We start from the raw sequence: 24,964 nt of genomic DNA on the forward strand, positions 1-24,964 counted from the left end.
TTGTGACTCTTGCAGATGGGGCTACAACAGGATCAGATAACACCAGGCATATCTGAAGGCCAAAAAAGTCTAGTTTTATAAAACCAGGCAAGAAGAGGATAAGGAAGAGAAAGAAAAAAGTGATAAACTGCAGATTTCTCATTGCACACTACACAGTTGTGTGTTCTTTTCTCTTTTTTCAAACAATTCCTCTTTTAGAAATGTATGCTATTTTTGCAGATATACCAAAACTTCAGCTTTGTCCTGAGAAAAATGAGCAGCATCTTGCAAAGTGTCAGTGTTTTACAGACTGGAGTCAGTGATATTTTAAAACAATCACTGGCTCTCCTACTCTCTGAAGACCTAATTACACTCATTAGAACCTGAGGAACTGGCATGAGCTCTGGTTATTGATTGCATTCATGCAGGTGTAGCAACTGCCATACCAGATTATACACCAAAAAAAAAAAAAAAAATCCATATTTTCAAGCTGGAGATTTCAGAAATGCTATTTATTTTTATCAAAGGAATGACTCAGAGTCCATCAGCACATGCACAGGAGATTTCTCCTATGTAAGGACAGTGTAATGTAGGTTAAAAAGAGATACTTTAGCCTAATCATTGGATCATGTTAAGAATATGGTTCAAACATGACTAGTTAATAAAAGCCTCTGTTGGTGCTCATTTTGGGGGATGACTTCAGTGGCCAGTAAAACATAAGGCCACATCTCATTTGCTGTCCTAGCTATCTCTGGTCTACTCTTGTAGATATTATGCCTTGAATGAATCAAATCTCAATAAAGCAGCACAGAGAGGTGTGGAGGAAGAAAAATACTTTTCTTCCCTTGGGTAAAAGCAGCTCTGAAGTTGACAGAGTTCACGCTGGATCTGGCCAGACTTGAATCAAGGGGCTGTTACTGCCCTCCCCAAAGTCCTCTATCCAGTGGAAGGCGCCCTTAAATAGAGGAGAGTTACCCTAGAGGCAACTGAACAGATGTAGAAGCTGATGACAACTTTTTTTCCTTGGTATGTCACTAAAATTTCCAGCATCTTCCTCACCACTGTTATTTTAAGTATAAAATTGGCCTTACAGCTGTCTTGACTCATAGAGATTGCAAGGAGAACATTACTACTCCTGACTTACTATCATCAGAGTGGCAATGTTCACATCCAATAACTGCACATGGTTTTTGTGTAAGTGTTTTTATAAATGGTAAGTGGTTGTTAGAGAGACACGTTTACTGTTGCAACTAACTGCATTTTGAGCTATTTGCTTGGCCAAATACAGGCTTTCATCTATGTGTGGGGCAAAACGCTGGCCAATAGCAACTATTGCCAGCCAAAATATAATAATCTGTAATAGACACAGAGGGATTTGAAAGGTAATGAAACATAGATTTTAAAATCCCAGAACTGAAGACAGTTCTTAATGATCTTACTAATTCTGCACAGTGGGCTGTCTCTGTCTGCTTCTACATGTTATTCCTTTACCATGCACCTGAGGATCACATCTGGGTTCTCAGCTATAGAGCTGCACTGAAAATAAGGCCAGCTGGTTATCTACCGCTGCACTACATCTTTCTTCAGTGTCATCACCTTCTAAGCCACTGTCCTCTGTTGCATAAATGTAAAATAATTCATTGTTCATAACAAGAGCAGAATGGCTGCGGTAGAACAGAATGAACAACTGTCCCCTGGTCACCGTTTCCATTTTACTCAAGATTTTATCAGCTTCTTGATTTTTAGCTCCTCCAACCTGAGCAGTTCTTGCCTACTTAGCCATTTCTTGTATGGGGACATTTCCATAATTTTTGTAATCTTTGTCATCCTCTCTTCTTTTTCAGCTCTACAAGAACTTTTGTGAGATGGAGGACCAATGTTGCACACATTACTCCTGATGTGAATGCACTATGGATGTTTACAGCGACATTCTGATACTTTCTGCATTATTCTCTGTTCTTTTGCTAATAGTTTCTAACATTCAATTAGCTTTTTTGACAGCTGGTGGCACTGAGTGTTCAAAGAACCATATAACATAATTACAAGATTTCTTTGTTGAGCACTAATATATAGCTGAGAGTGAGTACTAACAGATAGCTGAGACTTCCTCACTGTGTATTTAAAATCAGAATTGTTTTCTTCCATCTGCAGCACTTCACATTTAACAGCACTGAACACCATCTGCCATCATATTTCCCAGTCACTATTTATGGCCAGGTCCTCCTCCAATTTTTTGCAGCTGGATTTCCCTTTTTGTTTTCCCAAATAACTTCACACAACTAATAACTGTTGTCACCTCACTATCCACCTCCTTTTACGAATTCCTTATGAATATACAGAACAGCATAACAACATGGGCTCTGGCACAAATCCCAACACAGTTCCACCAGTGACTTTCCTTCACTTAATCACTCTAAAAAATGACGAATTGGTCTGTTTCCTATATTTTTAGCAGTAGTTCATTTATCTGAAGGCTCTCCCTTTTATCCCCAAAGTAGTATCATTTCTTCACGAGCCTCTGGTGAGGGACTTTGTTAAATGCTTTTGGCTAAGGAGACTCTATCAACCAACCTTGCTTGTCACATACATAGAGACTCTTCAGAAAGCATTACTTCCCTTTACAAAAGCCATGTTGACTATACCCCAATATATCGTATTTATCCTTGTGTCCACTACTTCTATTTCATCTTCCTTTGTGATGATCCTGCATTTGGCCATACTAATATGCGTGTTGCTCAGATATGCCTGATTTACTGAGCTACCCAAATTGTGTTGTATAATTGCACTGCCCCTGTTAATATTTGTCATTAACTTTTCTATTATCGGTGAGCAGGACATACATGAGCAGCTGAACCAATAAACCCCTCGTTTCCCATTATTTTCATGAGTTCCCACGTGGCTTCTCTGGGCTAAGCTCTAAGCTTATGGCTACAGCATTTTTCTCCAACAGGAATACAGAGCATCACTCTCTACCTGGCCTATTTTCATGACATTTGCAGGAATTTAGTGTGTTAGGGAACAAAACAACAGTTTCAAATTTGTTTGAAATTGTGCAACATTGTGGGTACGGATCTCTTCTATCAACTAACTAGTGATAGGACAAGAGGAAATGGCCTCAAGTTGTGCCAGGGGAGGTTTAGATTGGATATTAGAAAAAATTTCTTTACTGAAAGGGTTGTCAGGCATTGGAACAGGCTGCCCAGGGAGGTGGTGGAGTCACCATCCCTGGAGGTGCTCAAAAAATGTGTAGACAAGGCCCTTCAGGACATGGTTTAGTGGGCATGATGGTGTTGGGTTGACAGTTGGACTTGATGATCTTAAAGGTCTTTTCCAACCTAAACGATTCTATGATTCTGTTTAAGCATGTTTAAGGGAGAGAAAGCATTATTGCCAGAAGGTATGGTAGCACACGCCTCGTTTCCTTAGGAAAGTAGGCTATAAACGTAATGCCTGTCGCCTTTTATAGCCTTTTCCCCGACAAATGGAAATCTGTCTGATTGTACTTTAGAAGACATTCTAGAAGTACATGCCTCCATATGACCTGTTTTTTACAGGAGATTCTACAGAAGAACAGAAACCTGTAGGATTATGCTGTCGGAGGAACAACGTGAAACAGACCTGGCTGAATTGATCTGGACTAAGTTTTCTATTGTTTAGGAGATTTTACATTTTGTTCAGGTGTATTTTAAGTCTTATGTTTGAGATGCTCTTTGGTAAAGGCATCGGACACCTTTATTCTTTATTCTCCCATTAAACACTGAGTCTGTCAAGAATTAACTTGGAGACTGGTCATTCCTGTCTTTTTTAAGGTTAAAGAAACACACCCTAGACCTTGTTTAGGCTTACTGAGACAAAAAAGGGTATAAAATTTATTTCCATTTCCTCTGCAGGCTACCATTAAATAACATTTGGAACCTAATACCTTTCAGTAGAAGAAATTATTTTCTTGCTTTCAGGTAACTGGAAGAGAACACAAGTAAGGGACAAAGAAGTTTGGTCTTTTCCCATGACAAAGTACTACTGTCTGTACTCTGGGCAGACGGAAAGGCAGGGCGTCTTTGCATGTCCTGAATCTCATATTTACTTGTGTTCTGTAGGCTTAAGTGTTTCTGCTCAAAGAAACAAATAAACAGATAAATACAGAAAAAGGCAGCAAATTTCACTATATCAAAGTCTTAAAAGTCTTAGATTGAATTCTCCCCTGCTGAAGGGTGTAATTTTTCTTATCCATTCACTAGCATTATTTTTCAGGTTGCTAGAAATAGATTAATGTCTTTATTTCCTTGTGGGAATGAATAATGTTCTTTGGCTAGACTGACTGCTGAAACACTTTTTCCACTGCTCCACACACCCTGTGCAATAACCACAGAGCTCCTAGCCCAGCTGTAATTACCTTGAATTTGTGCTCATAATTCTCAAAAGCTTCCATGACCATGCAGACAGCCTCCATGGAGCGTTCCAGTCGTCCATCCACCCCGTTAAAGCGGTACATGCTTCCAGAAACATCCACCACCAGGCGCAAACGTTTAGGTTTCTGCTGGGGGCTCCCAGGCTGACAGGGAAACACAGCAGAAAAAAACCCGGTATAAATGGGAAAGCTAAACATCAGTAATGATAAAACATTTCAGAAAGAGAACCCGATGCACTTTGCAAAGGAAGAAACTTTTATCCAGCAAACACCAATTATTTAAAAAAAAAAAAAAAAGAGCAAAAATATTTTAACCTTTTTTCTAACTTTCAAACCAGTTACTTGACAGATACCTCAATTCATTCTTTCCCCTCACCTTCAATGACTGGAAACAAAATACCTTGCAAAATGCCAGACATGCTTGTCAGGAAAATACTTTTTCTGTCTCAGTTTTGATTCTTAACATTTTATTTCAGTAAAGAGACTCTCAAATTTGCTCTTTCTGCCAAGGCTCGTAATGGAAATGCTTTTTCTTGGCTTACGGTACTAACAGGGACCCATATAAGATTGAAAAAACTTGTCTGCTGAGGTTAGTAACATTCCAAAAATGTTTGAAATCTTGTTCTGATTAACTACTACTTTCTTCTTCATTCTGATGCTGAAACCATTATTTTTTCCTGAAAACAATCCCCATCTGTTTTAACAATTTTTGGCACAGCACATTCAAGGGAGATGTTTTATTTAGTGTGCAATGGGATGAGTCTGGGTTCAAGTATAAGGCTATTAAAGATGATCTGGCAAAAAAACAGTCACATTAAAAACAAATAACTAAAATGTTTCTTTTACCTGTAAAGGGTTGCAAGCATTTGTGTGCTTTATTCTTTTAATTATTCTCTTAGTAGACTGTGGCATCCCTGTCCTCCCAAAAACAAAGGGAGAGAGAGGGTCCATTAAATCCTACATTTATTTTGTTTTTTATTCAAAACTTAAAGGTGTCCTTTTTTTCCCTAATTGAACTATTTTTACAAAGCCTTAAAACTAATACACTGAGTAAATACATTTTGAAAAAAAAGAGAAATTAAGATCTAATCACTTTTCCCTTATTGATCTTTCACACAGGCAGTGCCAAGTTCCATAAACTGTTCAAAGCAACAGACGTCAGGACCAAGTAGCATAAAAAATAATACCAGGGATTCATCAGATGTGGGTAGCTGACAGGCAAAAAGATGTTGTACTCAGCTATTTAAAAAAACATTCTTAGTGTAGTTAAAAATTGCAATCTGTCTTTAAGTATTACTGTTAAATATTATGGACTAGCCCCACCAGTTTTGGCCAGGTTTTGTTGGTCTGATTCAAGCGGTTTCTCTGTTGCTGACTCACATAGGCCTAACCATAATGTCTTCTAAGGAATGGCTAAATTAAGCCATAGGATGGGCAACTTTATCATATCTTAATGGCTTTTCCTCATACTTTTTTCTCATTATCATTTTATTCTTGTAAATCCAAATATCTGTGAAAGCTGAAAATCCTTGCACATCACGGAATAAGGAGAAGACATTTGTAAAACACTTGTTTTTTTAAACTTTCTAGGGTATCGAGGTATTTATTAACAAAAATTAAATTAAATCAGTGAGAAAATATTTTCCTTTTTCTTAGACAAACAAACTCTTCTGCTAATTGCCTTCAGCTCATTAAAATGTAAAATAAGAACATAAAACCTGTTGCCCTGCATCAAAACACAGCACTGCTTAGATCAGCATCCTCTTTCTGAGGGTGGCCAACAGCAAATACGTGTGGAAGACTATAAGAAGAGGTGAAGCAAATTTTCCCTCTTGCGGTTGCCTCTGTCTCAGGGACTTCCCGAGCCAGAGATGATTCTTCTGAGTTTCTCATCCCTATAACTTACTCAAACTCCAAACACAGATATTGTACAGCCAGTATGCAATCACCAAACCGGATAAGCTCTTCCCTACATTTCCCTGCTGCTTGTTGGATACTTACTTGTGGCTCAAGTTCTCCCCGTCGTTTATATATGGCTTTTTCTCCCGTCAGCCCGTCAATGATTTTGGCATCATCTAGCTCTCCAACAGCTTGGTGTCTCAGCCATTGCCTTTCCTTACCCTTGGCCTACAACAGAAAAGATGCCTTAATTCACTCAGTGATGTGAGTGTATGTTAAACAATTTAAGACCTACCGAACATGACATACACATCAATTTTCTTTGTAATGATGTGATAGTTCTGGCATAAGTCAAAGAAATCCAAATACATTTTCATAGCTGTCCTGCTCTTTTTCTCTGAAAGAAAAATTAACACTGACAAAGAATATGTTCCCTCTGTAATTTTGTCTTTTTTGTTTCATATATGGGAGTTTAATTGTGGACTGCAGAAATGTTAACCTTTTTTTCTTGCAAATATGCTGGAAAACTGTGTAGCAAGCCTGTGCAGAAATACGTACAACCAGAGGGACATACATAACTGACCATTTACTATCTGTTCTCCATCCAAGCAGTGCAGGAAAAAAGCATCAGGTGACTTAAAGGCAAGACTAAGCAGTATTCACCTTAGGTAATGATAAATGGTTTCTTTTACAATAATATTCATAACAAACTAAATTTATATTTTAAAATAAAAACCTTGAAAATTGTGATACTCAAGAGACAGTCCACTGAATGTTATTTTCTTTAAAAGAACACTGGTTATCTACAGCCTGACCTCAACATGCAATACAATCAGGAACTCAAATATTCATGGAACTCCTGTACATAGAAGCAAGCACTTAAGATTGAAGACTCAAGTGCTTTAATATTATAAACAACATATTTAAGAATGTTTTCAATGGATAGCTTCATCATAGTTCATAATATGTAAGATTCATCTAAAGACAGCAAAGTCTGCATATATGGGTTTCATGGTTTATTTCATTTCTGCTTAAATCTTCAGTTTGAAGTTGCTCATCCCAGCAGTAAGCCCAGCACAGAAAGATTTTAAATTTATATATGTATAATGTATTTGCACTCTCAGCAAACTGCTGGTCAGCAGCTGGAGGCAAATCAAATATCCAGCAAGACACAAACTGTCTTAAATATTGGTTCTCAGGAAGGAAAATCAGTTGCTCTCTGATGAGCAGGAAGTGTTACATTACAAATCCCCAGTAAACTGCAGGCCTGGGATTTGAGAGGACAAATCTTTATAATTTTAGACAGTCTGAGCAGTCAGATGATGGCTTCTTAAGGCTCAGAGAATCTTTGATTTTGCTTTGGTCAAAATTTATGAGTTTTTCTTTTGGGGCTGTATGGAAGAAGGAGTTATGGACTACTGCCTTGCCTATAGTTACTCAAGACTAATGGGCTACTTACCTATGAAAGCAAGTGGGCAGAAAGAATACAAAGCCACAAGGAAAATGTTTTGATTAATTAATTTTACAGCATAGAATTTACGTAGCTGTGGCAAACACAGTTTTTTTAGTTAGGTAGTGTCAAAAGCCTTACAGATGCTTCCTGATGGGAGGCAAAAACAATGCCAATACATGGAAACCTCAGCCTTTTAGTAAATTGAAAGTGGAACAGATTTCTTAGGTTGTGAATTCAGTCAGTTGTGCCCCCTGATACATTTGCATGGTGCTACAGTCAATCCGGCTTTAACCCCCTTCCACAGTGGGGCATCCACGAGTTTGTTTGTACCACCAACTAGTAGTTTCTACTATCATTAAATATTCTTGGGACAAAATTTGAAGTCCTTTCTTCCACAGGATCATTGATGCCTCTGTTGCCCAAAGAGTTGTGCAACATCACAAAAAGATACCTGCAAATTCCAGATGACCCCTACATGCTCCACCAAAATGACACGCTGTAGGAGCTTTCCTGCTGTGAAAAACACAGTAGGATAATCATGGCAAACTTCAACAACGCTCCAGCTAATCATTAAAAAAATGTTCCTGGAGACAACATGCTGCTGAGTGAGCAGAGCCTGTCTGAAATGAATCATGCACCTTCCAGGACGATGCAGAGGAGATGACTTTGTTCCTAGTCATCTTAGTCACTGTAAATACTGGAACAGATCCTTAATGCTTCCTTAGGGCTGCTGTTTTGTTAAATTTTTGTCATTTGCTTCCTTTCAGTAGGCAGGAGGGACAAACAACCGAAGATTATAAAGTTTCAGCTTCATTGAGCAAATTCTCAACTAGTTTCAACTACTGTTTTCATTAACAATGCTTTAGCTTTGTGGCTATTTGCTGTTCAAGGAACAGCAGTGTGAGAAGAAAATTGCTTTTAACTATGGGCATAGTTGAAAACCATTTAATACCTTTTGAAGCTTATGCAACAAAAGCCAGTATTTGAGCTGAAATTTTATTGGAGGAACACAGAGTTGACATTCTCTCCTAAAATAGGAAAAAATGCCGACAAAATCTGACTTAACCTCTTTCCAAAATAACACTAAAATTATTTAGACTGCTTAACACCTGCCTCTTCCATGCAGAATTCCTAAGAATTTATTTCCTTTTATAAAAGCTGAAAAAAATCCCCTTAAGCACGTGTTACACAATGCACATATATATTACTGAAAAGCTTCAAAGCATTTTCAATATATAATTTTCATAAACTTAAAAGCACCATAAGTTTAAAAGCATTTACAATTTCAAGAGAAAAGCACAACTATTACATATATACCTTGCTTTGATATTTTACTAGAAAGCGCATGCAACCCATTGCTATTGTAAAATACTGTGGTCATATTGATGAAAAAATATTGTATATATATACATTGTGTTGCTTTTGAAATTAGAAGAATGTCCTAGATACCATATCTTATCAGCATGGCAATGGCTGATCACAATACACCAGTGCAGTAATTCTTTTCACTGAAAGATATCAAAGGCGTATTTGCAAAAAGACCCGCAAAATTAACCGTGATGTCTGTAAATATCACAGAAAAAGTTGTGTATCTGAAGTGATCACATCTAAATGTGCAACTCGTAGCAGTATGGGATGGTATGAAATACTGCCAGTCATGGTCTGCATTTGTTTCTGGAAAAACATTATGCATATGCTCCCTTAGCCGCCAAAATTAGAAAACCACTACTGACAGGGCACAGGGTTTTTTGCATCGTCAGCACTCTGAGCCACATTTATTATAGGACTGCCACTATTTTATTCTTGCTGCTATGACCAGACAGTTCCCACACGGTCTAAATCAGGCAGAGCCCCAGCAGGCTCGGTGACTCAGGCTCAGGTTTGCCCAGTTTAAATGTAGGTGCCTAAATGATGCTCAGAAGCTATAGGGACAGTTGGCCCAGATTCCTTCTGTGCCAGTCAATAAAAAGACAAGTACTTTCTGGAAGGCAAGTCGTCCAAAATCTAAGAAGTCCTTTCTGAGTGAGTGACTGACCATAAGCTTTTGAATCTAGAGTTCAGACAGATAAGCTTTATTCAACATTTGTTAATGTTGTTCAAAGAGCTGACAGAGATCAGCGAGTTATGCAAAGTAAAACGAACAACGAAATTACATTCTCAGACTGCATTTATGTATCGCTTTCAAGGATCAGCCTATTCCAGACATGTGAGCCATCAACAACTGGACCTGAATCCCAGCCTCTTGATTCTTGGGATGTAAAATTTAATCAAAGGAACGTGTTTTTAAAACCCCTGGCATCCTAACAATAAAAAGGCATACGTTGAAAAGAAAATCCAGGTTAAATAAACATGGACAATATATTTCCATTATGTGAACACATTGAGTTTGAAACAAAGCAAACTCAAACATTTTTAAAAAGCCAAAAGCGTTCTCTACTGAGAAGGTAATTTGGGATTTTCACAAAGTTAAAAATACACAGACATCTGAGCTGCGAAGTTTACTGCAACTGACTGTGCCATTGACTTCTTATTTATTTGAGAAATGAGGAATGTCTGACTGATAACAGAATGAAAACAGTTTTAGCTGAGAACCCATGGCATACACAGGACTATCCAGAAAAAAGGGGAGACAGAGGCACAGTCCTTCATCAGGGTTAAATGACTTACCATGCTGAAGAATTCAAATAAATTTTTTTCTTCTCAGAAAGATAACATGAAACATGCTTGGACTCAGCTTCCCAATTAACAGAAAGCACTTTGCAACAAAGTAACTCCTGTTATCATTTATCTTCATTTTCCTAGTGCATCTTCTAATAAAAAACCCTACCAAAATCCCTATAAAAATTTATAAAGTTAAAAATTTGCTTTCAATATTGCTCTTATTCTACAAGCTAGCTTTTTCAAATTCAGTGAGTTTGTTTTTTCATCTTAAAGTACATTTACTAGCTCTGTGGTTAACTGTTATAGATTTTTCCAGGAAGTTAGCAAAGTCTCATAAAATACTGAGGCTTATAAGACTTTACCTTGATATTAAAACGACCCTTTTAACAAAGCATGAGGATATGTCTCCTTATACTAAAACATGTTATATTTTGATTATGATTAACGTGATCCCTGAATGTAAGAATTTTGGCTCCAAGGAATAGATAAGGCAGACTAAAAAAAGACTTTAAACTGAAGATTCACTTATTCACTTCACACCTAGAATGTGCTTTCAATGGCATGTCTACTAGAAACATGGTAAAAAAAGGACCAAGATATAAATGATGTGGGAAAAACTGAGATTTATGTCTCAAATTTTTCAACTGAAACCTGTCTTTACAAGCCAAGAGCTGATGTCCTGAACTGAAACACATACTAGGTGAATGAATCACCTAATCATGACCATCTTAAATGTTCATCATATGAGGAGCTCTCTGAATTGATACATTCATAATAAAACCGGCTAATGGTTCTCTATCTATACATGTGATTACAGTAGTGTTGTTGTAGTCACAATGGCTTAAAGATATAAGTAAGGCAAAGAAAAACGTTATCTTTCTTACTTGCAATACCAGGAGATTGGATTTTTTGACCCAGGAGGAGTCTGTCGATCATACAAAGTAATTTCTTCCTATATTTCAGTTTTATTGCTGAAGTAAGCAGACAGATTAGACACAGCACAGTGACTAAAAGACTAAGGTATATGTATACCAGCAGTTGGTAGCCTTCAACAGAAATATTTTTAATCAGAGATGTCTTATAAGGAGTAAAATTAATTTTCCTTTAATTTTCACTGATGATTAGCAGATTCCTCCTAGAAACAATACACTCTTTATTTTATTTCCCCCATATATGAACACTAGTATTAATAAAGCCTGCAACAATCACAGGATCAATTACTAGAAGAACGGCAAACTGGTGGTTTTGGTCAGCTTCCACTTAGATTTGGGCTACACCTATTTTTATTACCAAGAGTTAAAAAGAAACCTGAGAAAAACTCATGTTTTCAGCTGCATATACAGTAAAGCTATGACCTGGAGCGAGTGTTTCTTTTAACATCTATAGCATTTGCACTTCTAAGTTAAAAAAGTCTTTTGGACAGGAGGTAAAGACAAAAGCTGTTATCTACACACCACCACATATTCTTTTAATAACACTTAGTATTTTCTTTCACAAAATTGTGCTCCTGAATAAGTAATCTCTGTAAGCTGTGGTATGGGAATACTGTAACTTGCAGAGATGAGCCCCGGGACCCACTTAAAAGCTGCCTTTGAAATAGTAATACGAGACTTTTTTTCCTAACCATGACTATAACCTGGGTCTGCTTTTAGCCCTCAAAGTTATGATCGTCAGATGGTAACACGATGTTAGCAGGATAGTATTTAGGGCCTAATGTGATGAGCTCACCAGGTTCCTTTATCAGTGAATCTAAGATTACCTGCAGGTTGTCTAAGATGATACGGAGCGACTGAACTTGACGTCGGACTGCTCCAGAGAACCTTTCGTAAGTTGATGCATCATATTCACTCATCTGAATCTCTTTCAATCTAGAGAAAAGAACAGGGAGCTAAGAACAGTTTAGGAAGCAAGCATGTCATCCATTTATGTATGTAAATTACAAGTTTAATTACTTGATAACAGGAAATTCAGACTGTAAGAACCACACACAAGAAACAAATCAAAGAAGTGGCAGGCGCTTCTGTGAATTTTTGACAAGGCAGGTGACACCAGTGGCTACAGGGATTGCATCACATTAAAACTTATTAAAGTTAACTAATCCTTTTTCTCTCTCCTAATCTGCTTTAATGTTTGGGAAGTAAACCAGATGTTCTGAAAACTGTGATCGAATTCTAAAGGTTTTACTGGCTCAGGTGTTGCTATGGGTACATAAAAGGATCATGAGTGTCTATTCATTACTTCACCGTCGGAGTATTTTAAACATATCACGATCCATGCTTTAACACAAAGGTTAAGTAAAGACACACTATAAAATCTGTCCTTGAAGACCTGCAGCTAGTAACTCTGTCTCAAATACCTGTCTTTGTGCTTCATAAAATGATGAAACCTTAAAACAAAGACGTTTTAAATGAACTTTAACAAAAATGTGCTCCCCCCCAAAAAATGAGTCATGTCGCTGAACACTATCCTGTCCGGAGGCCTAACAGAGAGCACAACATCTGCACCATAAAAACAGATATATGCTTTTTCTGTAAGTTAAGATGTGCCCACTTAAAGTTCGGTATCATTCTTCTGAACATCGTAGCTAAGCAGACACTCTTCAACTGGTGAAACTCACAACTGGAATGTCATTACAGAGGTCTAACGGTGAAGAATGAGCTAGGGGACATCTGGATATGCTGGGAGTCTTCACCGTTCGATATCTTCCATGACCCAGCATCATGTAGCAAGGCAGAAATTCTGTATCTGCCCACCCTACCATCCAGCACGTGGCTGGGTTCAGTCCTGAGCTAAAACATACTGGCCTATCTGTGCACAGCTCATTTCAAACAAGCACTTCATAACAGCATAACCTCACTCATACTGTTTTGAAAATATTGATTTTTAAATGAACTATAAATGGATAGTAAAGTATGTATAGGTTAGTTATATTTCTAATGACAGGTTTTTTAATACCATCACAAGTTACTTGCCTGGAACATACAGTATACATGAGAATTGCTGTATAGACTAGCCCTTTAACGATAATATTAAAATCAGACATCAAATCTTTGTTGTCATTAGTATGACTATGTCTTTTTCTATTTTGAATTTTGCATAGACATAGTCATTATAGCCAACTATTATTCATCAGAGGCAGGAAAAGGCAACTTTCAGTGCTGTACACTTTATTTCAGGGATCCTGCCAACGGAGTTCAGTATCTTTCCATCAATGAAGAAAACATTTTGTTTCAAACAAAAAATGTCTCACATGCAGTTTTACTTTGTTAGACTCTACATCAATCCGCAGTGAAAGCTAATTCAGAAAAACAACACGAAAAATACTGCATCTATCCAAGAGCAGTTGCTAACTTCATTCTAGTGGAACAGGGCAATTTAAAATGTTTTCCACCAGAAGTACTATCTAGCCAGGAAAGCAATCAATAGCTTTCATATTAAAATTCTCCCTTCCAGATAATCATGTATAAACAAAGCAGTGAAATCTGCAGTTCCCCTTATTTTTTTCTTCAGCCCGAGGACTCCAACCTCTCTATTCTTAACTTTTATCTGTTAGTTCCCACAACTATCCAAGAGGTACAGAATAATAATCCAAGTGAAATGTGGCTTCAGAATTTACAGCTGGTACCTGCCAGCTCACTGGTTTTAGCAGGACACGAACTGTTATCTCATGTACGGATGCTCAGGTTTTACAGGACTCAGCTGCACTTTCCACAACATGTAGCAGTATCCAGGAATTTCCCCTTGCATGAATTTTGTAAATCACCATACAGGCAGGTAGAAAGTCATCAAAGCATGCCATGTGTGTAGATGTGCATATGCACAGAGATGTGCAGTATCCAAAACCATACATATCGACTGTTTCTATTATGAAGCAACTGATAAGCAATTTTGAAGAATGGGGATGGAGAAAGGGTTAAAAGTAGTCCTCCCTACCTGTCCCCCCATAAAGCACCAGGAAAAAAGACAAAACAAGCTCTGCCTTCCCCCTGAAAACAAAACCTTAAGTGACTATTTTTAATTTAAATTTCTGTACGTTGCTTGTGTAAATTAGATCACTATTAAAAGGCATTTTTCTTTGCAGGCTCTTTTCCTGTGAAGCACTGATATAATCTATACATTTTCCTTGTCTTTATTAATCACCAATGCTCTAATGGCAATGTTAAATGCTCCGGGTAATTTAGTAATAAAACCATGACTAAAAGAGAAACTTGACCTGAACACAACAGATAAATTGGTGGTTTTAAATAAAGTGATTCATGTACAGCGTGTGCTCTATGCTTAACAGCCTAATTATTTATACATCAGCTGAAGCAAATGGCAATCTCACCTGCTCCTCACAACACCCAGATTTGCCCCCCATTGGGCATCACTTCATTAATAGCAAGAAAATGTGACCTGATTAAGCTGCTTCTAAATTTATTTGCTCCAATGTTTTAATCTGTGTCTAGTACGCTCTGCTTTCAGACAGATACTCACGCTGCAATATGTCCTGGACTGAAACGTAGAACTTATTTGGAATGACTGTCAATGCACGTCGCTTTTTTTAATGCAAAGTGCCAGAGGTTGACTTGAGAGATCAGTCAGTGGAAGAAATCTGAATCTCTGTGCACAGTCTGGGAAACAGCTGGTTAGTAACCATGCATTACATTAATGCTGGGAAGATCTGTGGTTCATGTAAAAGTGTCTGCTGAGGTTTAATAGTTCAAATTATCTCACCATTTGGCTACAGATCTTTCCAACAGAAGCAATTTGCTCGTAATGGTCCATTTTGAAAGACATTTGTTAGGTGAAGGTTTCCAAACAATGTACAATCTGGATTCATCATAATTCAAAGAAATTTTCATACGGTAGATCCCTTTTTTAAAAAGATAAATATTCGCATCAGTCTCCTGATCCACCTAGCTATGTTTTACTCTACCAAATCACAGTCATTTTAACAGTGTGGCTTAATTCAAGAAAACATTCTAAACATTTTGTCCAGAACGGTTAAACACATGCTGGTAAGCTCTGTTAAATGATAATGAACAGGGTAAGGTAGTTGATAAATGCAGTTAAGAAAGAAAATTCTTTTTTAGCCATCTTTTTCAAATTCTTCTGGGAAATGGAAGGGAAAATAAAGACTTTCACATTACCTCTGTTTAAAGGCCTTTTCACCCATCTCTCGAGCAGCTCTCTTAACCTCCTCAGGAACAGCATCCTTTTCAGCTTGAGATATTTGGTAAACCCTGTGGCCAGCATCCAGTCGATATGGCCCACCTTTGCCACCTAACCCAGCAGTGTCTCTCCCACCTAACACAGTTCAGATAAAAAATAATTAAGAATATGCATTTGATAATAAATAAGAACACATTTCCTTTAAAGCTTCTATTGTCATATCTACAGATGTTCCAAAAATGTTGCCAGTTGCCAACGGCATTTGTTAATAAATAAGAACACATTTTCTTTAAAGCTTCCATTGTCATATCTACAGATGTTCCAAATATGTTGCCAATTGCCAATGGTTTTCAAAACCAAACAGCTATCATGGTAAAGAAGAACTCCAATGGAATATTTGTGTTTATAGTCCCTTGAGACCAGATTCATAATGGTTTCCACCTTGTACAAAGGGGATTATAGATGATATAAGTCTTGTACATCTCCTCAAAGCTCCTGGTCCTTAAAGCCATTCATTCAGACTCTGTCTTCTCCCTAGAATTTGTTGGTTTACACTGTTCCCAAACCACTTTCCCTAGTGATCACTATCACTCCCTTTTAGAATTAGGAGGCGCTTTGCCTCTTCTGCGTGCCTCTTGCCTACACTACCGAAATTGCTGCAGCTACAGAGACATCTAAGAGAATGGCAATGGTTTCTATGGCTGCAAGCTTCTGGTTCTTTATATATGGCCAATAAAAAGAAACAACAACAAAATGTAATTGAAGTAGAGATCCACTATATACAGTTTAAGTTAAGACACCGCAAATACTTCTTTTCACTGGCAATAAAGCAACCCTGTACTGGGTAAAATAGCTCTAAGCAGAGGGTGGCCTTGTATAAATCCATTTCTGACTGGCACAGCATTTCCCTTAGATATCCGTCAATGCTGCATTAAAAAAAAGAATGAAAAACCTGTTCCACCAGCCCAAGTATTTCCACCAACGTGTGGCATGTTGTCTGGATCCACTTTTCCATGTTTGGGGGAACTGACATCCAAACCACTGTCCCTCTGAATGGTTATCTGTAAAATAAAAAATAGAGTTGTAAATCTCTCTTATAGCAAGGAAAGCTGCTCTAACAACCTAATAATAACATACTAGGTCTGCTGAAGAGCTGTAGGGCCAGCATTAATTCAATAAATGCAACATCCCACCTGATGAGGACAACAGGATAAAGCAGAGTAAAACAGAGCTCCTGAGCGGCACGTTAGACCCGCACCAGAGCCAAGACTACTGCCACGGCCGAACCACTCAGTGCGTTCCGATCTTATCCGCACTAGAAAAATGCTTAGCGATAATCGCCAACGTAATTCAAAATCCCCCTGTAGCCAGGATCACCTGCAGTTTGAACGCTTCTCGTGGTATTGGCAACACCTGGCTGTACATCCGTTCACAAATTTCACGCGCACCCAACTACAGCTCCGCGTTCCTTTGGGCGGGTTGATCTTCCTTTCACGGACAGGGGCTGAAGAAACGACATGCTCTTCTTTGAGATTCGTCAAAGGTAAATGGCTAGTTCAAATGACACGCTCACGTAATCCTTAATTTCCCTGCCATGACCGCAAAAGTCTACACTGGTGGGTTTTCTACACCTGCCTGCTGACTGCACCTTCCGCACCGATTCGTTGCGGCGCTGGACACCCAACAGCTCTCAGATGGTCGGGGCTGAGTCACTTTAGGCTGGGGCTGGATTTAAGTTGGTGACTGAAGGTAAAAAATACTCCTTCCCGTTACCAACTCTGAGTCATGTAGTGAATCAATGATTCATGTGTAAACTGCTCGTCAGTTACTGATCTTCTATAATTTAATGCCACTTCATTTTTTTTATGAAACTTAATGACAGAGATGTAAAATTGATGTCTTTAACCTCTACAAATTAACTTTCTTCTCACCTACCATAATACATTTAATTCTCTGATGAATTTATATGCCCCAATAACCACAATTTATTGCTTCTCAGAAGTTCACTGGCATTATCAGGGTTTCCACTGGGACTGTAGAGCAGTTTAATCCTTGAATTCACTGTCTTGCAGACTCAACTTCATGCCGACATGAATTCCTTACATGTTTTTGAACTGAAAACATGTGCTCTAACAACAGTGTCTTGGCAGCTATTCAAAACATCATTTTCATTCTCTTTATAGATTTTAAATTAATTCAAAGAGGTACAATGCATCCTCTGTGAACCATGTCATTAGTGTAAAATCAAGATCTAATCTGATAAATTACATTAATTTAACATTTGTATAGGAAGAAAGACACTTAACCACAACAGCATGTTACCCTTAGGGTTATACGCTGTTTTGTTTTAAGATATTTCCTCCAAAACAAACAGTTCTTTTTTGCATAACTGGTAGATTTCAAAACTATCAATCAGAAACACAGGTCAACAAAAATCGCTGAACTTAGTTTAAAATAAAAACATAAAAGCAAAACAGTAGTGTCAGCCTCATGAATCAAATCAAAATATTACTCTGTAAAGAGAAACAATAAAATGATGGAAAATTTTTTACATGTTCATCCTTCTGGGTTCTTCATAGAAAAATACTCAAAATTCCACAAAAGGAAGGTCTGTGAGGCAAACATAACCATAACCTGTGATGCAAATGCCATATTCTTTTTTTGTCAATTTTTTCCATTAAAAAATTTTTCACTAAATACTTTGAAATACAAGCATTGTTTAATTTTTAAGTGAAAAGCTCTGTAAGCAAAAGAGCTTTGTTGCTCACATATATTTCTCACATATAATAAGTTGTTCACAAATAATATTTCTAGTACATATGCACCTGGCAAGTTTCTAATATAAACGTATTTTACAACAGTGTTGATCTGATTAAAGCAGGTATTCATAACTTTGAAACAGCATGTGGTTAACAGAAAATTTTTTATTTTATAATGATTTGTGACTTTTGGGGGTTTTTGTTCTTAAAAAGACAGCAGAACATCCAACATTTGATTTCTATTAAAACTTTGAAAAAAATTGCTGGAGAGAGAAAAAGAGACAAGCGGTACAATCTATCATAGCTTAAGAATGTGACCTCCTTACTAATTTTTTTATTTATAGTTAATAGGTAATTGGGTAAAATAATTGAAAATTTAAGGACGCTAAAATGGAACACCACCAGCAGATGTGTAAATGTCATGCCAGTGAATTGCAGCAGTTTCATTCAGTTACTTGTGTTTTTAAGTAACATCTATGCACACAAAAGGTAGTAGAATTTTGCTACATCTGAATACTTTAACAACCAATTTTTATTAGCACTGGTTTGCTGGGGTAATTGTTTTTTAAATTTACCATACACTTCCAAACTGCGTTAAATTAGCACACTGTAGAACCCTTTGAAGAGAATCTTCTGGATGTACTTTCCTGGTTTTTCTTTGAGCTCTTAGATAATTCCATTAGTGGCTTATCAGGCTGTTCTCCTTCCCATCCCTGTCTCCATGGAAGTGTTTCAAAGCAATTTTACAACTAACAACTTCTCTCTGCTCTGAAGGCGCCTCTATAAAGTAGAAGTTAGACTAGCAAATATCTAGATTAGAATTGAAGATATATTTTAGAAAGAAGTAAACAGTAAATCACTGAGTGTGGACATGAAATCAGAGGAAGGATGAGGAAAAAACTGAAGAGAAAAATTTTTGGACAATGACACATTCTTCAGCATGACAGATAAAAAGAGATGGAAGAGCCACAGATAAGTCACCCCTCTGAGGGCTGGAGGAATTCTTGACATTAGAAACTATCGGAAAGGTAGATTTAAGGGGGAGAATCCAAAACTGCATGTAAAATGAACCCAACAAACTGAAAGACAGTCAGTGGGAAAAATCTAGTTTGTCTGGAGTGAGAAGGAAGACAAGAAAAACAAGTACTGAAAGTAGAGAAAAAGCTCAAACAAATCTAAGAAATCCACAATAACTTTTCCAAGCCTGTCCGACTGAAATTTCTAAACCTATTGAGATTTCTTTTACTGTTGTGATGGATATTATCCAAATATATAAATACTTTCCTTGCTCAAAAGTTGATCTGTCCCCTCCTGAATACTTTCTGTTTGGATCTACAGCAAGACTTCCATCGAACTGGTTTCTTTCAGTGAGAGTTTTGACTAAGGGTCTCTTTTGGAGAGAAATCTCTGCTCTTTCTAGCTATACATGCACTGAAAGGCGCTATTCATTACTGTATTATTGTGAAGATTTCATACTGCTTGGTGTGCATATCGCAGCTTTGTAAAACAACAGACGAATTCAGTTTAGTAGCCTTGAGTTTCAGCTATGAGGTATGGGTCAGAGTAGAATAGCTGGAAAAACTGTGAAATTTTCCTTCTGAGACCTCCTTTTGATTTTCAAAATAACCACTATTTCCAAAACACTCACAGCACACATGTTTCAATTGTGCATTATCTAAACTTGTTTATACATATTGGTGATTTATGATCAGACCATGAAAGAATTTTTCCACTGCCTGTTTGGGCAGGTTCTTCTTCAAAGTCTTCGCCACACGAGAAGCACAACTGCCATCCTCTCCTGGGATACATGTGATTCTTATTTTATTCTCTATAGAGTCCAAATTCTCAGTAATCAATGATCTTAGTCCCTGGCTTAAAATCTTTTTGTTGTCTTCTTTTCTTTGAGTGTACTATATTCTCAGGCACTGACACCAACGGATAACGGGTGCATCTGAAAGGACTTTGTGGATGGAGGCTCTGCAGGTCTTCCAAAGTCAATGAAGCAAACAAGCAAAAATTTTATGCGAGAAGAATATGAAGACTGCAGGTCAGAAAGGCGCTAAAGGAATGTGCTTTTCTGAAGGGGCAATGGTGTGAAAGGAGTGCTTGAGAAAAAAGGAAATGAAGAAACAACAGCAAAAACCACGACATGTTAATGTTTTGACTTCATTTTCTGGTCCTGCCTCTTACTCATCCATTTACTCCCGACAGCAAGGGCAGGCAGGCGGGAATAGAACTGAACACTCATTTTATATTCAGTGAGAGATACACGGTATCTGAACAACTCACCCTATATTTGTTCCTTCTGAGATACATGAATGGATGTCAAAACGGTCTTACAGGGCTACACTTCATTTTTTTTCTGACAACACTGGGATTCTAAGAGCGAACTGAATAAGGGAAACTGATACAAACACATTCAGTTCGGAAACCAAGTGATCTTATCATCCTTCATATAGTAATGTAAAGAAGATAAAAAGGCTCAGAGAAGCCAGTTACGTGATTTAATGCACTCAACAGCACAATGAAACCAGGTGTTTCACATCTGTGTCATATTTATGCCAAACAGCTATTAAATGCATACCAATCTGTACTAGGGGCCACTCTGAAGATGAGTCAAAGGCTGGTAGTTTTGTCTAGACTTCAGCTGGTCAGGGAAACTAGGGAACTTTATATCGTGCATTAACCAAATCTCAACCATGTTTGGAAGCGGATCTAGAACCACATTCATGCCACTTAAGTGAATGTGGGATTGAACTTCTGGGCTCAAATCTCTCGGGCTGTATGAGTAACACTGACCAAAAGCTTTATCAAATTTAGCTTCAGCTGATTTCGTGCAAGTAAGCTAAACAATATTTTAGAACCCAGTAATCTTAATCATACATTGCAACGAAACTGAGAAGAAAAAATGTCTTTATAAAGAAGCTTCGCACCTCAAAGGCATCTCCAAGTAGCCCAACTGTGCCTTTCCATATCTCAACAAGTGCTGGCTGCCCTCAGTTTGCTTGTGCCAAGCAAATAAATATAATGAAAGAAACAACAGCCACTCTTCGGCATGTCACATTTATATGTCTGATGGCAATAAATTCACTAAATTGGCTGACTTTTTGTGAGATGCTTTTAAAGAACTATTCAAAGTACATCTAGACTGAATATATATTAATTTCTCTGTTATTAACAGGCTTATAACAGTATCCAATTTAATCAGCAAAAGACACTTAGCAAAGTCAACTCAAATGAACAGTTCAGTATATCTATCATTCAATCATTCACGTTTCAGAGTATCCACAACCTTCAACACTGCCATCTTTTCACCCGTGCATTTTAAGCCCGTACATCAGCTCCTTGTTGTTCAAGTCTCTTACAATAAACTAAAGACTGAAATTCCAGGAGTTGATCTTTATTGCAGAGACAGGGAAAAAGAGAGGAAATCTCATCTCTTCCTGTATTTTCCCACTTGAAATTCTCTTTATTCCTGGGAGTTTCATGCAGGAGATACAACCAATGACTCTCGCTGTCCTAGGTGCCCATACCTCCATTACAGTCTTGTAAAAAGCTGACTCTCTAAAACAAGGGGCAGAACATGCACTTAGACTTAACCGCTGGCAGAAAAAAGACTCATGGTTACAGGTTAAGAAATATCTTTTAGACTTTGTAAGCAGAAGTCAGATAAGTTTGAAAATATTTCTAGCTTTGAATAGAAAAGTAGTAAATAAGCGATGGCTTTCAGTAAGATGTGAAGGACTTTTTTCCTTGATTGATTTAGATTGATTTTTCGGTCGTAGATATTCCTGTCACTCTACCCTGTACACGACAGGTTTCTGTTCAACACAGCAAGCTGGCTAGAGAGTAGATGGTCTTTTAATGCAGCAGCTCACTTTTGTATTCTGATTCGGTTAACTTCATTAAAATTCCTGAAAGGCGCAAGATGTGTCAGTGCCTCCCATTCAGGAGCGTTTGCCAGAAAAGCTCATGCTCACGGCAACAAAAGCTAGCTTCTGCTTGAGGACCGGCAAGGAAACTCTGGTTTCTGATGGGGGCGAGCTGCCCCACGCACAGGGGAACAGACCTTTCCCCTCATAGTTTTAATACATTTGGCCCTGCCAGGACTAACTCATATCGAGTCCTTTTATGCAAAACACAATGCTTATTTTAATACTCCGGATACAACTTGAAGAGAGGGAAAAAAACAGAAAAAAACCCCCTCTAATTCCAAGCTAAGATCCTACAGGTGTAAAGGGATGCAATTTGTACTTTAAAAAATGGACTATATTTCCATTGCCCAAACCTCCCCAAATCCAATTTTCCTTATCCTTTCGGGTATGTTCAAACAGAGCTGGCCATTCCTCATAGGATTTTACACCTTCATAACAGAAATAGATGGAATTCCTCCTTGCTGTGTGCGGCGACAAACAGGTAACCAACCTTTCTACTAAGCCCTTTTAAGCATTGTTTGGAGCATTCCACATACAACACATTTCCTAAAACTGAAACCGGCATGATTTCACATGTGACAACTTAATAAACACACACAAACAGGCAAAACATCATTTTACAAACTACAAGCAAACAGGGTTAGAGCTGCAGTACTTACAGCTGTACAGAATATTTATGTAGGAAGACTTTTTAAAAACAAAAAAGCTAAAGTGTCCAAACAATAACTCTTTTCACAAGCACTTATTCTAGTATTTGTAATAGTATTGCATTACTGGGTGTTTCTTACTGTTGATCAGAAAGATCTGAGGTGGAATACAGTTCACGTCATTTAGGTGCTTAGTTTAATGTAAATTGAGGAGGTATGCAGTAGATTAATTAGTTGCATAATTAGACAGTCCTGGAAAGTAGGCAGATGTAGGCAGGATCTGGGCTGGGAAGATCCCATTCTTCATTTACTCTTTTTAGCATAAAGGGAAGAACCCTGCTCAGATGCAAATTGGAAGATATCTGCTCTTATCCTAACATACCTGGGACACGGAGGGAAAGAATTAATCTGCTATTTTGCCTTTTCATTAATATACAATATATTAAACAGGGCAGTTTATAGCCAATGAAGAATATGTGTTACTTTCCATACAGTGCAATAAAATATTGTTGAAAAATATGAATTACGTGAATATAAAACCACTACAAATACTATAAAGTTAAAATATTGGTGTTTTCTTAAATAGCTTGCTTTCTTCATTAGCACTGTGGACAAAGATTGGGCAGGTATCAGAAGATGATTGCAGGAAAAGAAGTGAAGACATCTTAGACTTTTGTGCTACAGGTGATTTGGGAGATGCTAATTTCCTCATCAAAATCAGTGAAAAATCTTTTATCACAACCACACATTATTATGAAGAAAGACTGACTTTAGCTGTAACAAATCATGAATTTGTGGAAAATCACTATTTTCCAGGTGAAAAAGACATTAAATAATCCATCCTGCAGTGGCAACAAAGGATTAGGAAATGTATTCCATGGAATGCAGAATATATTTCAGCAGATGTGTAAAAGACTGATCTTTCCCTGAAACAAAATCTTTCTTTTCTTTTATCCGCACCCCCCGCAACAACCTTAAAACCTCAGTATTAGCCTGGGCCGCGTTTAACAGGTCACAAGAACATCCTTTCCTCCAACACATTCTTTATCAGCAGCATGAATATATGCATTATTTTCTTGAAGAATGTATAAAAGTTCCACATCAGGCAAATCAAAGGCTAATCTGACTGTTCCATGGTGGTTTTATATTCTATTGTTAAACTGATTCTGCCATAGACAGAAAGAAAACATTTTATAAACTCTTACACAAACTAGTGACAGAAAGGCAAAAATAGGCAAAAAAAATCTCATGGCTTCTATTACTTTTACTGGTACCACATCATGTACAGCTTTTTTCTACGTGCTAAAAATTAATAGCACAATTTCTATTCACATCAGCAGCACAAAATTGAGCCCACAAGTAATTTTTCCACAGAAAGGAATATTCAGTATTAGACAATAATAATGTATGAAATACATTCTGTTTCTTCAGTTGTATCCTGAAATGAAAAAACATTAGTTGCACTGCAGTATAAAACATTTAATAGGTTTTCTTCATTCATTTGGCTTCTTTCCGGTTTCCTATCCTGTCTGTAAAACTTCACAAGAATTCAAAATGAACTAATGAAGCTTCATGCATTATCTGACTCCTGTGAACATTTCTCTGTAAAAGTAGCTTTTAAAATTCATACAGACATTAAACTTCTGTCTCACATAGCAAAACTATTCAAAGCATCATAGCTTTAATGGAATTTTAGATTTGTAAAATAAAAGTGAATCTAGGTGGGGAAAAAGGTGGATATTTGGAGTGAAACACATAAAAAGGGGTATCTGGCTTGCAAATGAAGTTTTTATACACCAGCTAAAAACCCCAAACCACTATATAAAATGCAGTTGTTGCTGCTGTGGGTCTTCTTTTGAACTAAATGCTGTCACTCTAAGAACAAACTCAGAAACTCAGTAGGTGCATTAGAGTCTTTTGTCCATGAATATGCACTCTGTGCCTTAAAAGCTGGATAAACTAAATGAAGTAATGAAAGAATATCATACGTTTGCTTCCATCTAACAGATCCTCTGCTACGCTAACACCTGTGTAAATGCCATTTTCCTCTGTCATCATTAAAAATTGCC

At 37.5% G+C, this 24,964-nt stretch overlaps 1 protein-coding gene across 2 annotated transcripts in view; it reads right to left on the reverse strand.

Moving 5' to 3' along the window:
* VWA8 (von Willebrand factor A domain containing 8) overlaps positions 1–24,964 on the reverse strand; it is a 194,439-nt gene that overhangs the window by 11,353 nt on the left and 158,122 nt on the right. For both annotated transcript variants that reach the window (XM_030036351.2, XM_030036352.2), the window contains exons 38-42: positions 16,507–16,615; positions 15,533–15,689; positions 12,160–12,268; positions 6,389–6,514; positions 4,373–4,531 (exon numbers count right to left, since the gene is read on the reverse strand). In XM_030036351.2, coding sequence (XP_029892211.1) covers positions 4,373–4,531; positions 6,389–6,514; positions 12,160–12,268; positions 15,533–15,689; positions 16,507–16,615 — 660 coding nt within the window. The remainder of the gene's footprint in view (positions 1–4,372; positions 4,532–6,388; positions 6,515–12,159; positions 12,269–15,532; positions 15,690–16,506; positions 16,616–24,964) is intronic.

This window comes from Aquila chrysaetos, chromosome 14, assembly GCF_900496995.4.
Source record: "Aquila chrysaetos chrysaetos chromosome 14, bAquChr1.4, whole genome shotgun sequence".
Lineage (NCBI taxonomy): Eukaryota > Metazoa > Chordata > Aves > Accipitriformes > Accipitridae > Aquila > Aquila chrysaetos.